At 33.0% G+C, this 15839-nt stretch overlaps 3 protein-coding genes across 3 annotated transcripts; 1 reads left to right on the top strand and 2 right to left on the bottom strand.

The window, feature by feature from the left end:
- LOC18588998 (EG45-like domain containing protein) lies at nucleotides 970-2624 on the bottom strand. The gene is made up of 3 exons (XM_007013784.2): nucleotides 2490-2624; nucleotides 1260-1536; nucleotides 970-1159 (listed from the first exon to the last, which is right to left on the bottom strand). The coding sequence occupies exons 1-3, from the start codon at nucleotides 2584-2586 to the stop codon at nucleotides 1153-1155; spliced, it is 381 nt and encodes a 126-aa protein (XP_007013846.2). The 5' UTR covers nucleotides 2587-2624; the 3' UTR covers nucleotides 970-1152.
- LOC18588997 (adenine nucleotide transporter BT1, chloroplastic/mitochondrial) lies at nucleotides 6904-11397 on the top strand. Its single transcript, XM_007013783.2, has 3 exons — nucleotides 6904-8040; nucleotides 10425-10586; nucleotides 10668-11397. Exons 1-3 carry the CDS (start codon nucleotides 7489-7491, stop codon nucleotides 11139-11141), a joined length of 1188 nt encoding a protein of 395 aa, XP_007013845.1. The 5' UTR covers nucleotides 6904-7488; the 3' UTR covers nucleotides 11142-11397.
- LOC18588996 (uncharacterized protein At2g34160) lies at nucleotides 13079-15534 on the bottom strand. Its single transcript, XM_007013782.2, has 5 exons — nucleotides 15256-15534; nucleotides 14850-14898; nucleotides 14313-14375; nucleotides 14155-14219; nucleotides 13079-13429 (listed from the first exon to the last, which is right to left on the bottom strand). The coding sequence occupies exons 1-5, from the start codon at nucleotides 15379-15381 to the stop codon at nucleotides 13340-13342; spliced, it is 393 nt and encodes a 130-aa protein (XP_007013844.2). The 5' UTR covers nucleotides 15382-15534; the 3' UTR covers nucleotides 13079-13339.

The following is a 15839-nucleotide window of genomic DNA, read 5'->3' as shown; positions in this document are numbered from 1 at the left end:
TGGTTGAACAAACAAAATAAATCGCAATTCAACCCAATTTCAATATCATATGCTAACTGTTTACCTAGTTGGTCGAGAGTCATTTGATGGCATTATGAGGGGATTTTTTGAAGTTGGAGAGGAGTAGGAATGAGAATTTTGGGAGGAGATGTTGAACGGAAGGCTAAAGGGAAATGGGAGAAATATAATGGAAATGTTGGAACATAAATTATTAAGCTAAAAGGGAAGTCTATTGGTGCAATGCATTAATGTCGCATGCAGACTACGCCATTATCGCACAAAATAAAAAAGAAGGTTATTTTTCTTTTCGTTTTAACTCTAATTGACTTTAAAAAAAAATGGCTTGGTGATATAGGAGGGTTTTAAGGTTTACGAAAAGAAAAGATTGTTCCTATCAATTTGGTGATTTTGCTTATAAGCTCATGAAAGTTGGTTGGTGTACCGGTATCTATTATGCACTTGTTAAATTTCATTATGTTATTGCCAGTCTTCTTCCTCTTTTAATTATAAATATTTTTTTCTATTGTATTTTAAGCTTTATTTAGTCAATACTTATGCTATTTATCTCTTGTTATTTATTTATTTTTTCCATAATAAATAAAAAACAAATAATTAAAATTTCCACCAAACAAAACGATAATAATTTAAATCATATTCAAGAAAATTATATGAACATTCAAAAATTGATGAATTTATTAATATCAGTATAAATGAATATAATGTCTACATAATTAGAAGGTGGACATGAATTAAGAAGAAATTAAAAAATAAATAATACAATCTTTAAAAGCATTTACCCATAGCATATAGTACAAGGTCAAATAAAATTAAGATAGTGAAAACTTGCTCGTGAATATATTTGCTGGGTGTTGCTATTGGCATCGATTTTTACTTCTTAGTACGTAGATTTTCATTTGGCATGTAAGTTGTTAAAATAAAAGCATGTCAATTGTCAGAAGAACTGCTAAATATACTGCACAATTCTGTTTATATTCCAATATTATTGATTAAATAGGCAATTACAAATAAGAAACACGTAGGGATGAAAAGACAAGTTCATCAAGCACGATATATATAAGCATGCATTAGTCATTATACATCGGCCTTTAAGTATAATTAAGCAGCTGCAGATGGAACTTAGGTCGAACCAAGTCATACCCTGCAAGAAAATCACAAAAATAATTTAGCTTCATATATGTAGATAAGGTATTTGAGCATAGAAGAGAAAGATTAGAGGTACGTAGTAGAGATTAACGTACTGCACATATTCTATGTTAATTCTGCCACCAGGACGCGAGATGGCGTTAAAAGCAGTATTGGACATGACCATGGTGGCTGGACATGGCGATTTAGGGCAGAAATCCACCACCTTCACATCAATATTACCACTTTTGCATGGCCTTCCATTGCCACTCAAACACCTCACTCTGTAACGCCTCCCGCAAGCAGCACCATTATCCCACAGTCCTTCACTCACAGCGACAAACAAATTTCCTGGTGGAAATTGGTCTTCACTATTACCATAGCACTTGGTAGCTGAATAAAAATTGAGGTTAAAGGGGAAACAAAAAAAAAAAAAAAACAAATCAGAAAGTTGAGACAAACGTATATTTCACAGTGCTGCATTGGCCTGCACAATTTTGCAACGTGACCAATAATTCATATACTACTAATAAATTAATGATGCATCCAAATATTTGATTTAATAGTAGTTGTATATGTTCCATGCTCAAAAGACTTTAAGAGCCTGTTTGGCCTGATTTTTTTCTAACTTAAAAGTTATTATGAAACTCTTGTGAAAAATAATAACTTTTAAAATTAAGGTAAAGTTGTTTGGTAAATTTCTTTTTATAAGTTATAATTTTTGTTAAAATTATCATAGAAGGTATTTTTTTTTTAGAGAGTAATATTGTAATTATTTTTAATAAATGAGGATATTTTTGAAACAAAAATAAAAATTCTCTTATATTTTTAAAAGAAGAAAAGAAAAAGCTCCTCCTTAGAGCTTTTTTTTAAGTTCTTTTTTTAAAAATTTTGTTCTTAACTTTTTTATGAGTTTATCAAAAAATCATGTTTGACTTGGCTTTTGTTTTTAAGAAGTAGATAAGTTGAAAAAAAGTTAGGCCAAACATGCACTAAGTTTGAATACTCTTTTCTCAAAACTAAAATAATAATAGTAATAGAAATAAATTAATGATAAATGAAAAAAGCTTGCAAAATCTTTCCTTTATATGTCGTTACCATTAGAAACCTAGCTCTATACTACAGAGTCCACCTTCTTTGGTACCAAAAATAGCATTTGGATTCGAATTTAGGAATTTTATTCATATCTTATCTCTCTTTTACCACCTAAGTTAAGCTTTGACAGCTAAACCTAAACCTCACCATTAGTTGGTAACTGTAAGTTCTGACATGTTTCGCATTCAGGCTTCAATTATATACGGTAGTAGCATTTTGTAAATACAAGCAAAAAGGTAGGATTTACTCACGTATGTAGGGAGGATCATAGGATGCGGCAGTTCCAACATCCCCAAGAACTTCTCTGCCCAATAAGCTTAATACCATCGCCACCAACAAGAGAGCCATGGTTTCAGAAAATGGAAATTAAGGTGAATTATTATGTTGAAGGAAAACAAAGTCCAGTCAAGTTTATATACTAGGATTTGGAAAACAACCAACTAAAAAGGGAAAAGAAGAATATAGCTTATCGTGTGAATTTTCTATTTTTCTTGTGTCATTGTGTGGATACGTAGAAATCCCACCCTCATTGTTCCCTTTCTTCTAGATGATAGATATATATAACTCGTCAATCAAGGGAGTATAAGGCTACTTTTGACACTTTATTGTTTTGTTTAACTTATTATAAAATAGAGATGAGAATGCTAACTTGATTCCAATTCTCTACACAACCGATTACTATATATATATATAGATTCATCACATCGTGAATCATGCGTGATTCTTAAGTTGGCATATATACCATTAGTGATCAACACGTTTTAGCTTTTCAAAAAAAAAATTATCAATACGTTTTATATCTAGAACCTATAAACGTGCCATGAAAGGGTATATACTAAACTAACATACAAAAACGAATGAAGACTTCAGTTGAGTTAGTATCATATTGATTCGGTTTTTACGATATATATATATATATATATATATATATATATATATAATAAACTATATATATATATATATATAATATAATCATATTTTTTTTTATTAAACACAACCTTGGTGTATACTAAACTAATATATATTATGCAATGAAAGGGTTATTATAACATCAATTCCAATCTCTCTTTTTGGAGTATTTAATTTGAGTGATTTTTCACTAAACTCAACCCAATCCTCCTTTTTAATTTTTCTCCCCGTATCCCTTCAAAGAACAAAAGGATTATGATATGTGGCATACAAAAACAAGTAGGAAATTGGCTCAATGAACTCAGCTCGACACAGCAGAGGAAAAAGCTTTGATTGCAGTCATACTTAGACTTACTTGGAGTGCTTATCTATATTTGGATGGAATGAAACAGCAAATTTCATGGAAGGAGAAGAGATGCAATTCTAGTTCTGTCATTCTAAATCGCAGCAAGGCAGTTATTAGAAGTAGGCTTGACCAGGTGGTAGAGGAAGATATACATGTTACTATAGTTGTTTCTTTTTATTGGTTTGTTGTTATTCTGTGTTCACAAACAATGCTGTTGCCTTGTGCAGTTTGTACTTTTTGTAGCAGGCTTGCCTGCTTCTTTGAATAATAATTAAAAAAAAAAAAAAAGAGGGAGAACCAGCAAGGCATTTCTATGGATGTGGTAGACCCAAAGCTTCCTGATTCATTCATAAGGGAAGTTTGACTCGGTGATCTTATTCTCTTTATTTGTACGCTGTAAACATTGACTGATTTTTCTAATTCCTTAATTTATGGTATAACTAATGACTTTACTTTAAGTAGCAATTTATTGTAAATATTTCCTTTCCTTTTGTATTAATATTTTAACCTGTATTTAAACGCTACATGCTTCATCAATAAAACATCCAGACAATAATATTCAAATTCTCCATGATATAAGAGGAGAGGTTACAGACAACCTAAGCTATATTTTAATGGCTAATAGGGATGAGGAAGGAGTAAACAAGGGTAATGGGAGTTTGGTGTCAACTACAGCTGCAAGTTAGGGCATATTCTCTTGGATCGCCTCTCAGTGATTCCAAACTTGGCTGTTACTCATACTAGGGAAGACAATTTTCTCTGTGATGCTTGTTGTAGGGCAAAATCTCCTCCTTGATAGCTGGAAGCTGAACGTAGAAGTTACTTGTTGCAATTAATGCCAAAATTAACGGCCAAAATATCAGTGATGAAACCCCACCACACCCACCCACTTACAACTGGGCATGCACTTTTTCAGAGGATAAAGCACTAGCTGTATTCATTAATCAGGCGGCTTATTCCACCCAGCAGATTGTGGGGCTATCTACTATCAAATATATACAAGACCAAACGGAAAACTTGTAAACAAGCACCGTTCATTTTTGGTGGAGATATCAGATAATAGTATTATCATAAAATTTTTATTCTATACACAAGGGTTGAAGTTTTTAAATTTCGTATATGGATTTATAGAGTTATTAATATCATGCATTCATTCAATAATTATATTAATATCTTTGAAAATAACCTAACAAACATGTTGCATTACAACCTTCTTAACTCATTATCGCTGCATGAGATAATATTTCATTTAAGAATTTTATAACGTGAGAAAGTACGAATAATTTTATTAAAATCTATTAATCAGAAAGTTCAATTAGTTTTTAGTCAGACTGATGCTAAGCTTTTTTAAATCTTAGCATCATTGGTTCTGAAATGATTATTATCTTTGAATAAATAATATACATAGTTGTTATTTGAATTTAATTCTAATATACGAGACAAGTTTCAAAATATGAATATAGATATATTTTTAATTGTTTTTTGGATAAAAGTAGATGGGTTGGGTTTAGCTTTGAAAAACTAAGGTCCAGTTGAAGGCCCAAAGTCACCCATTGACAATGACACCTCCGCTTTCATCTCTATGAAGTATGTTGCCCTTGGGTTGGGCCTTATTTGTACCATGTCTCAAAAAAAAAGTGCAAATCAGTACCAAACAAATGAACGTGGGAGAGAACAACTGCATTTCTTCACCGGAATAATGAGAGTTATAGTAATTATTGAATGTAATAGTGAAGAGTTGTGGACGAGGCCTTGAAACTAGGCTTCAGACTCTAATTCAACCATGTTTTCTGCCAACTTTAAGTTCATTTTTTTTTATAAGTTTATATTATTAAATGTAATTCTTGTGTCATATATCTAAAAAATTTATCAAATTATAATTATTTATAATTTTTAAAATTTGAGTGAAGAGTTTCAAAAACTTAACATTGATTAAACATTTTTAGTTTTTCTTTATTTTTCTGCTAATAAAAATTTGAGAAAGTTAAATGCCATTTAGGAGGTTTAGTTTGATGCTCTGTCCTGCTTGTTCAAATGGCTAATATGTGACCATTTTGAAGTAAAGGAGTATAAGAACGGTGCTTACTGAAATTTTAGATCAAGTAAGTGTGGGTGTTTTAAATAAATATGACAAAAAAATCCTCACTTATTATTAAGTTATTTTTAATTATATAATCATTTAAAATTTAATAATAATATCAAAATAAAAAAATAATTCATGTCATTAACACAAAAATATAACAAAAGTTTATTTACGTTTGAACATTGCTTTAGAGGACAACGTTCAACCACTTCCCAGCCACAGCAGCAGGCGTCCGCACGTGTTTTTGTTGCTTCAAATTTGCAGGGACACGACAAAGTTGACCCCACCGTCGCAGGAAAGAAACCTCAGAGAACATGCCTAACTTTCAACAAAGTGTTGATGCTTGATACTAATCTAGTCCTGTAGTCGTGAAATAGTATCATCTTTCTTTTTCTGTCCTTTTTTTTTCTCCCCCCACTTTTTTGACTTACTCGAAACCAAACCTCAATCTTGGGAAGATAAATGTTCCACTGTCTATTAATTATTTATTAGGGGGATTGATTTCATTATTCAAACCCCCTGTCTTCGAAAACAAATCCCCTTTCCAGTTTTATACTTCCCTATGTTTTGTTGATGAGATGCGAAAACTTGGTGAGGGAATGTATAGGTAAAAGTGAACTAAAATCTAAAATATATATATAAATATAAAACATAATGTTTTATAAAGTTTTTGAATTATTTAAGAAATTTTTAAATAAATTCCTTTTTATATTTAATCAAATAATAGTTGACTAAATAATATTAATCATAATGATATTTATCATTTTATACTCACGTGACGTTAAATAAAAAGTAAAAATATTATATAATTATATCATCATTTACTATAATTATCAACATGTTACGTAGTATAAAAATTAATAATTAATATTTAATTATTAATTATAAAAATTTATTTAATTAGAAATAAAAATACGATAACTTGATTCAAGGTAATAAAAGAATAAAAATTTGTTTAAATTTTTTTAATAATGTAGAATTTTTTTTTAAGTGGTAGGTTAAAATATAATACATGAGGGGAGAAATTTAAGTACTGGGCCAACTGCCAAAAGTTGGAAAATGGGCTTTCCTCCGTTGGGCTTAGGTTTAGAAAAAACGCCCAGAGATAAATAACAAACAAAGCCAGCATCAGCAGAAGATCCTTCCTGCTTGGCTTGCAGAATTGAGTGGTTTTGAGTGCTGACTGGAAAGTGGATTTGTCTATATTTTCGAAAGAGGATAATCAATTCAGGGGCGGCCTTGCCCTTGTGGGTCGTATAAAATTTTATAATTCAAATATAAAGCACTAAATTTGCGTAAAATCACTGCAAAATATTAAAAACTTATATGCATCGATTGTCCGAGTTCCCAAAAAAAACCAATATTCAAAGAACATCGAAATTACTTAAATCTCCAAAGCAACAGTAGAGAAGAGAAAAGGAAGTACAATAAACACCTAACACCTGCCTTCCAAACTCCTAACCCACCAAACCAAGGCAACCCTACTATATATATAATACCTTTTGACACTCCCACAGGCCTGAGTCCAGCGTCATTGTCTTTTCGGAGAGAAAAGGAGGAAAAAAAAAAAAAGAGCCTGAGAGAATCAGATTCATTCACCTACCCTCCTCTCTTCTCTCTTCCTTTTCCCTTTTCGTTTTCTTTCATTATAAGGCTTCTAAATTTTCTATTGTCTCTTGTTTTCATCGCCTCTTCTTTTGGATTTTTCGAAAAAACTTGATTTTCTCTTGTACCTATACCTCAAAAATAGATTTTTTAGGCACTCATTTGTTCAAAATCGAATCTTAGCGTAGAAACCACTCTCAATTCTCTTGAAACAATGAGAAAAACGGATTTTGATATTCAATAAACCCTAGGAAAAAAAAACTGTTTTTTTTTTCGTTTTTTAATATTTTTTAAAGTTTTAAAAATCATGGGCAAGAGAGGAATTCAGTTGTTTGATGATAAAAAAGATGGGTTTTTCTCTATATCTGATTTGGGGTCTGAATGGAGTCTGGAACGGAATCACTTATATCCAGGTGGCTTATTTGCAAGCGTTGGTCAAATGGGAATGGGATTTGGCGTTTCACCAAGCTCCCCAAATCCCCGTGACAATGGTGGAATCAAAGCTCCATTTTCCGATTTGTTTGTGAAGTATTTACCATCACAAGAGGAAATTCGGGTTGTTGGATTACCAGAAGGTGAAGTAGCTTTGAAGAAGAAGAAGAAAGAAGTTGGCTTAAAACTGAAAATCAAGGTTTCTAATCCTTCATTAAGAAGGTTAATAAGCGGTGCCATAGCGGGGGCGGTTTCAAGGACCTGCGTTGCGCCATTGGAGACAATAAGGACGCATTTGATGGTTGGGACTAGTGGGAATTCTACAACTGAGGTGTTCCATAATATAATGCAGACTGATGGTTGGAAAGGGTTGTTTAGGGGCAATCTGGTTAATGTGATTCGAGTTGCACCTAGCAAGGCGATAGAGGTATTTAATCCATGAATTCTTATTGTGTTTTTATGAATTTAATTCAGTTTGTTTATGGTTTTGTGATACTGGATACTATTAAGTATGTTGGTTAATCAATTGCTTGGTTTTGAGCTTTGTGGTGTTCTTTTTGCTTTAGTGTATTTTGGTTCATATGTATACTCATTACTAGGTTTTCTTGAATGCGAATGAGTCAAATTAGTATTGTTTGCTTTCTATTATGTAATGCACTTGTATACTTAATATGCACCTTTTTAGCTTCTGTTTTCTTGATGTCAGCCTTTTCGCTTGTTATTTATTGTGTCAAACTGCATATCTTGTTTGTTCTAGTGGTTGTGAACTGACGTATTGCAGTTGCAAATTTATACTTTATTGTTGTATTGGTGTTTCTGGATAATCTCATTTTAAGAATGAGGCTCTCTGTTCAAGAAAAAGTATAGATTGCCACCTTTATTACATCAGAGTGGTAGTTTTCTAAGTGGATAGTGAAACAGAGCTCCATTTGCCTTGTCTAAGAAATTTGATAAAGAACATCAGCCATTAATCCTTTAGGGAACCACTTTGTGATGACACAACCTTGAAACTGTAAATACAGTGGGTGGAAAATTGTGGCACCCTGAGAGCAAAGGATCAGGGAATATATATTTTTTTTTCCATTTTCAAATTGTGTACCATGATTCATTACTAAATTTTAAGCCTTTATATGTCATCTTCTTCTACTGCTAATTTCTAACTGATTCTTATCTTTCTCAAGAATAAACTCTTTAACAAATGAAAGAGGTGGACAAAACAATTATTGTTGTCATTTTTAATGATGATATCCTATTTGGCCCTTGTCGTTTAAGAAAATGTCTAATGTAGTGCTTATACTAAAACATTGTTCAATGCGGTATCTAAACCCTTATTCCATGTAACAATCTACTCGAACCCATAACATTATTAATGAAACTTGATGACGAGGCTGGCAACCAACCAAAATCTAACACATGACCAAAAATGCCATGTTAGCCATTAGGGTCATCTCAATTTGCTTATATGGATGTCACATGCAAGCACGTGGTTCCCACGCACGTGGTTCCCACGTGTCATAAAATTATTGCTCCCTCCCTCCCTTTGCTTATGTGGCTGTACAAGGTTATTCAACAACCAATAGGAGATTTGACTAGGTTTTCTCAGCCCCACTAGACTCACTTGATTTGATCTTGCAAGAAAAGCTAGGAGATTCAACTACCACCAGAATTGAAGTCTGAGTGCCTTCTGCAAGAGATCAAGAAAAAAAAAGGAAAGCTTTAAAGAAAAGCAAATCAAGTGAGTCTAGTGGGGTTGGGAAAAACCATTTGAATCTCTTGGCGGCAATCGAATTAACTCGTAAAACCCAATTGAATCTCCTAGCCTTTCTCGTTTGCAGTGATCACCTTTTTTGTACATTTCATTTTCACTTTTCTTTCTTTTGGGGGATTTTTTATGGAAGAAGGAAGAGAACTAGGAAAATTAGGGCTTTTCAGGTACAGCTCTTGGTTTTGATGTTTTTTAAACCCTAAAACCAGCCAATAAATTTCCCCCAAAGAGAGGGATGAGTAATTATATGACATGTGACTGTCATGTGTGTGCCATGTGGTAGACACGTCATCATGTAAGCAAATTGAGATGACCCCAGTAGGTGATGTGGCTTTTATTCAGCCATGTTTCATATATGGTTGACAGTCATGTCAAGAGGTTTTGTTAGCGGCATTATGGATTGGAGTAGATTGTTTCACGAAATAAAAGTTTGGTTATCACATTAAAAAAATTTTTTGTATAAGTATCACATAAGACATTTTCTTAAACTACAATGGCCAAATTGAACATTATCCCTTTTTACAAATCACTTGTTGGTGAAAATTGCTGTGATTAGTTCTATGCTTCGTACTATTTTATCATCATTGGTTTTGCTTTTGTAATTTAATTCCTAAACTCAATTATCTGGTAGGAGCTTGTTGCATGAATTCATATATAGGTTTGAAGCAAGCTTTTCTAAGAGTTCATGCTTGCATTCTTCTTTTTATTATTAGCCAGAGGGGTGTTTGCTTGTTGGTAGTTTCATACTTGCTATGTATCAAATGCATGCAATATCTTGGCTACTTCACTAATAAAAGCAATTAAATATTGCACTATATCCAGTCTTTGCTCCTTTTTATGTGTCATCTCAGTACCATTAAGAAAGAAACTTACACATGAATTGAGCCATTGTTAATTAATTTTTCTTGTTTTAAGTAAATTGGCCTACAAGATGGTAATGGAGAAACTCCGCTGCATCTTTCCAGATATTAGCATCCTATGTTGTAATCATCTTTCCTAACATGTTCAAATACTAATTCCCTATGCCTGAACTTCATTATCTGCAGCTATTTGCTTTTGATACCGTGAATAAGCAGTTATCTCCCAAACCTGGGGAAGAACCAAAGGTTCCCATTCCTGCCTCATTAATTGCAGGGGCGTGTGCTGGAGTCAGCTCAACTTTGTGCACCTATCCTCTTGAGCTAGTTAAGACTCGATTAACCATTGAGGTAAAGGCAATCTATATTTTTAAATTCACCGAGTAAAAATGGTATTTTTTCACTAACATCCGAGATTTGTTAATTTTTCAGAAAAATATGTATGATGGTATAGTTGATGCTTTCTTAAAAATACTGCAAAAGGAGGGCCCTGCTGAACTTTACAGAGGCCTTGCTCCTAGTCTCATTGGAGTAATTCCGTATGCTGCCACTAATTATTTTGCATACGATACTTTACGGAAAGTGTACAGGAAAGTTTTCAAGGAGGAGAAAATCGGCAATATTGAAACCCTTTTAATTGGATCACTAGCTGGGGCTATTTCAAGTAGTGCAACTTTCCCACTTGAGGTGGCTCGCAAGCACATGCAGGTTGGAGCTCTCAATGGAAGACAGGTCTACAAGAATGTACTGCATGCACTCTCAAGCATTCTTGAACAAGAAGGGATTCATGGTCTATATAAAGGTTTGGGTCCTAGTTGCATGAAGTTGGTACCTGCTGCTGGGATTTCGTTCATGTGCTATGAAGCATGCAAAAGGATACTTGTAGAGAAAGATGAGGAAGCATAGGATCTCGTCCAAGGGATTAAACTCATCTTTTGGATCAGAGGAATGAGCTGGCATACATTTTAGGTTCATCTTTTTTTTTTTATATTTTCTCCTGCTGAATTTTGGTTTTTTTTTTTTTTTTGTTGAGGGCTCAGTTCAGGTAGCGGCTTTTGCAAGGTAGGAGATGATATTGAAAGTAATTTAACTGGCATACAGTTTTCATTGGAGACAAATAAAATTATATTTGAAGAATGAGAGACTTTTTGAGTGCTGTTTAGAACTTGTTTATTTCTGCCATTCCTTGCATGTTTTCCAGTATGTACAGAAATTGTTACTCTTTAACATTTTTCTGTATAATTTACTGCATTACTTGCCTCGAAGCGAGACAACAATGGAAATATAGGAGCATCTTGGAAGTGCTAGCTATAATCACCACGACTATTTTTACCTTTCGTAAGAACACTTTCATCTATGTTCATGTTACCAGGACTTCCTCACCGATGGTGGATGTGAAGGATATTATTATCATTATTATTATTATTATTCGGTTTGAGGTCTCACTGGCTTCAAAATGTCTCATCTGCATGGCCAGCAGAAATGGACAACTGACAACAAATACCCAGCACCACGTGGTTGCCCTGTGCTTCTTTTGCAGTTGCACCAACTTTTCTCATAAAATTTAAGGGAATAAAACAACATTAACATTGACTTTGTGTTTGCGTGTGTGTGTGTGTGTGAGAGACAGAGAGAGAGAGGGAGAGAGAGAAAGAGAGAGAGTGAGGGGCAGATTGTCACCTCTAGAAGATTAAAGTTTTACCGGAAGGGAAAGGAAAGCAGAAAGGGTATAATACTTAAAAAAAAAAGTTTTAATTATTTAAAAAAAAATTTAAATTTTTATTTTAATTTAAATAAATCTTTATAATTAACGGTTGCGTTAGTATTTCATTTTATGTGACGTTGTGAACATCTAATATGGCATAGCATTTAAGTATTTAGCTCATTAATTGATGCATGATTCCCTACTTGGAGAGTAAAATTCGAATCTTCATCTTTTCAATTAAAAGATAAAAAATCTAAGATAACATAATGACATGATTGTGTATATTTTGACTTGTCATTAGTCAAGAATTTATTTAATATAATATAAAAATATAAAAACTTAACTAAATATAATAAAAAAATAAAAATTTTATTTAAATTTTGAATAGTTCATAAATTTTTTTGAGTATTATGTCAAAGAAACAAAATCTAGAACAAAAAAGTAAGGTCAAATGCCTTCGATTTTTTATAATTAATTAAGAGTTAAGTTGACAGGTGAATGGGCGTGTATCACACACAATTAAAAAATCGCGTTGAAAATATAATTATTATACATCATATTGAAAATTTAGTTGTTACACATCATATTACAAAATAGTCATTACACATTATGTTAAAAATTTAATTGTTACACGTTACTTTGAAAATTTAATTGTTATACGTCATTTTGAAGATTTAATTATTATACGTTATATTGAAAATTTAGTTTTTATATGTCATAATAAAAATTTTTTTTAACAAAATTACCTTTTTATATTTTATCCTTCCAAGTCCACATTCATGTTATGCGCATATTCTACATGCACCGGACACCACTCATCTTTAACCCTTAATTGTAAACAACAAAAAATGTTTAACCTTGATTGTTACAATTGAAGCATTTAGCTCTAAATTGATAAAAATCCAAAAATTTTAACCTCAAATTGAACATTTAATCCAATTTCTTTCACCGGAACGTTTAAAGGAAATAGCTTCCGAAAAACCACCAATTTTGCTTTTATGGAAAAAAATTATGGTTACTATAATCCAAAATAAAACTTATGTAGCTTCCTCATAGAATTTCATGACCCGATACTCCATTGCTAAGATATAGAGATATATCATATTGTTTGGAGGGAGAAAACGTTTCTAAACATGGATAAAAGAAGGGAACAAGAAGACAACATCTGTAAATTATCTAAACATAAGGCAAAAGTTTTTCAAATGTTCAACTAAGTAAGCAGGGGATTAGCAACAAATTTTGAATTTTGAATAACAAAGAGGCCATAGTATTTTACAAAAATTCCTAAAAATATCATCACAGCTAGTAAGCTTCACTCCATACACCAATCAAGAAAAGAACCGTTAAAGATGCTCGCAATCAAGTAACACAAGCTATAATTAAGGGATCATCTCCATCTTTAGCTCTGCTCCTCATTATCTAAGACTTCCTCCGCAGCAGCTGCCATCAACTCATCAAACTTCTCTGACTTCCCCAGCAGTATTTCAATCTACAAAATTATAAACTCCATGCTGTCAGCCTCTCAATCTTGAGTTAAGTTTAAACATTTCAAGAAAATTAATATGAGCTACGTGATCAAAAATGGACCAAACTGGTACATTGAGACTTCAACCATACCATAGTTAACTCACCTGCCTTTCATACTCGTAAAATAATATACCCCAATCAGAACTATTCCTCTACACTCAACTAAGCAGGTTAAACGGTGACAGCACCTTTGACAAATGGGTAGTAGTATAGGTGTGAACAACTGAACATACTTGAAACTCAACAGAAATTATTCCACCTAATAGGGCCCAAAACTTTTAATTCGACCAAACCGCTAAACATAATGAGATCCATTATGAATTACAAGTAAATATTCCAATCCCAGTTCCCAAGGAGGCCATGACTAAGGGACAGAACACCCACCAACCCCTACAGACAAAAGTATCACACCACTGAGTGGGTTTGACTAAGCAAATACAAAAAAAGAATAATAATAATTTGCTGTTTTTATCTTATTTTTCTATCCCACCAATTAACGGAAGTAATGTCTCATCACCTCACAACAATCAAATCCCAAGTTCATAGACTCCCTATATTTAATTGGTCTTACAGACTCACATACAAAAGAGTAGAGCTTCTGTTTATATAAGCATTGAGGTCAGTCTAATATGCCACATGACGAATGTAACTTAAAATTAAACACTAAATATTGTATCTGCCACTTACTTTTGCTTTTTGAACAGGTCGTCCTCCTGATTCCTCTCTCATGTCAACAGTAGAAGTCATGATTTCTGCATATGATGCATATATAACATTATAGTAAGTTTCAGTTCTCAAGATGAGATGAAAGCTAAAATAAATCTTGTTAAGGGTAAGAATCTCACTCTTCTCAACAGCCAGACCATTGTTCTTCAATATCTCAGCAATGGTAACCACTGTAGCAATAGCTGTAGACAGAATTTAAATGCAAGTTGTAAAGAAAAGCAAGAAAAGAAATAATTAAACAATATGTATTCCAACATTCCAAACACATCCATAATTTACATAACACAAACAATGTACACATACCATGTCTGCATGTCAAGGTAACATTTTATTTCAACCTCAGGGTTAGAAAAGAAAATGGTCATTTTGTTCTTCGGGTTAACATGGCAATCATAAAGCTAATGAGAGTAAAAGCATACATGGCACCCATAATGTGTTAGTCACTAAGAGTTGCACCTATCGACATTTATAACAGATTCCGCCCTCCTAAGTGGATAACTTCTAATAAGAAATCCGAAAAACCACCTGAATTCCAAAATTCATAGGGACAAGAGCATCTAAATAGATGCTACTTTCAGTAAACCCCTCCAAAAAAATTACTAAAGCAAGCATATTTGAAATAGAATGAAAGTGCACAAGGAGCTAAGAAAGAATACCCATTCCAAGAGCAGATAGTTCCACCTCACTGTGTTGCTGCATGTACCTCTGCCAAAATGGAGCAAAAAAATTGCTTAAATAACTAAGCAGAATCTGCTTTTTTTTTTTTCAATTTTTTTCTCTTTATTCTATTTAAGAAAACACACACAGACATGGGTATCTCGCATTAAGAAGATAAACATCCAGCAATGAAACAGAATGACATAAAATTATCCTAATACAGTTAAAAAATTGATGAAAACCCAAATTCATAAAATAAAAGTTATCATACAGTAATAACATACTTAAAAGTAATAGTGCTAGAACTCTCTAAGCGGGGAAACAAATCAACAAGAGAGAGAGAGAGATTTGAGAAAAACCCAGAAAAAGAAAAATAAAGGAAAGGAAAGGAAACGGAGAGTGGACCTTGGCGAGATTAACGTAGAAGAAGAGGGGCTTTTTGGTATTAGAGACTTGGATACGGTTCTTCTTGTTGGAGGCTGATGAATCCGTGATGTTCAAGTTGTTCACTCCCTCGGTTATCCCCTCCATTCTTCTTCTTCGGAGAGACAAAAAAAAAACCCTAATTATTTATCAATCTGCTCACCAAGCAAATGGAGGAGGAGGAGGAGTAGGTCTAGGAGGCTTTCACTTTATGGCTCAAAAACCCTTGAATTCAGCCCCCCTCACCAGTCCCCCCACTCTTCTTTATTGGGGTTTTTGCCTCCTTTCTTCTTTTGCAATTGTACGGCGTCGTTTTCGTTTGTGTTGGATTGGGTTTTATGGGCCTGGACAGACTTAAGACTCTTTCCAATGAAAATGAAAATACAAAATAATAAAAAAATAACTTTCAAATTATGGGACCCCGTGGAGAAGCAAATACATATATAATTAAAATTTCATGATTGTAAATTGGAATAATGGGAATGTAATTACACATTCATGGGTTGAGAAGATTTGGCAATGGGCATAAGTGAATCCCATTCAAACCCAATGTGTATAATTACTTG

This window comes from Theobroma cacao, chromosome 9 (genome assembly GCF_000208745.1).
Source record: "Theobroma cacao cultivar B97-61/B2 chromosome 9, Criollo_cocoa_genome_V2, whole genome shotgun sequence".
Lineage (NCBI taxonomy): Eukaryota > Viridiplantae > Streptophyta > Magnoliopsida > Malvales > Malvaceae > Theobroma > Theobroma cacao.
Note: the sequence above shows the minus strand (reverse complement) of the source record. Positions and strands in the feature narration are given on the sequence as shown.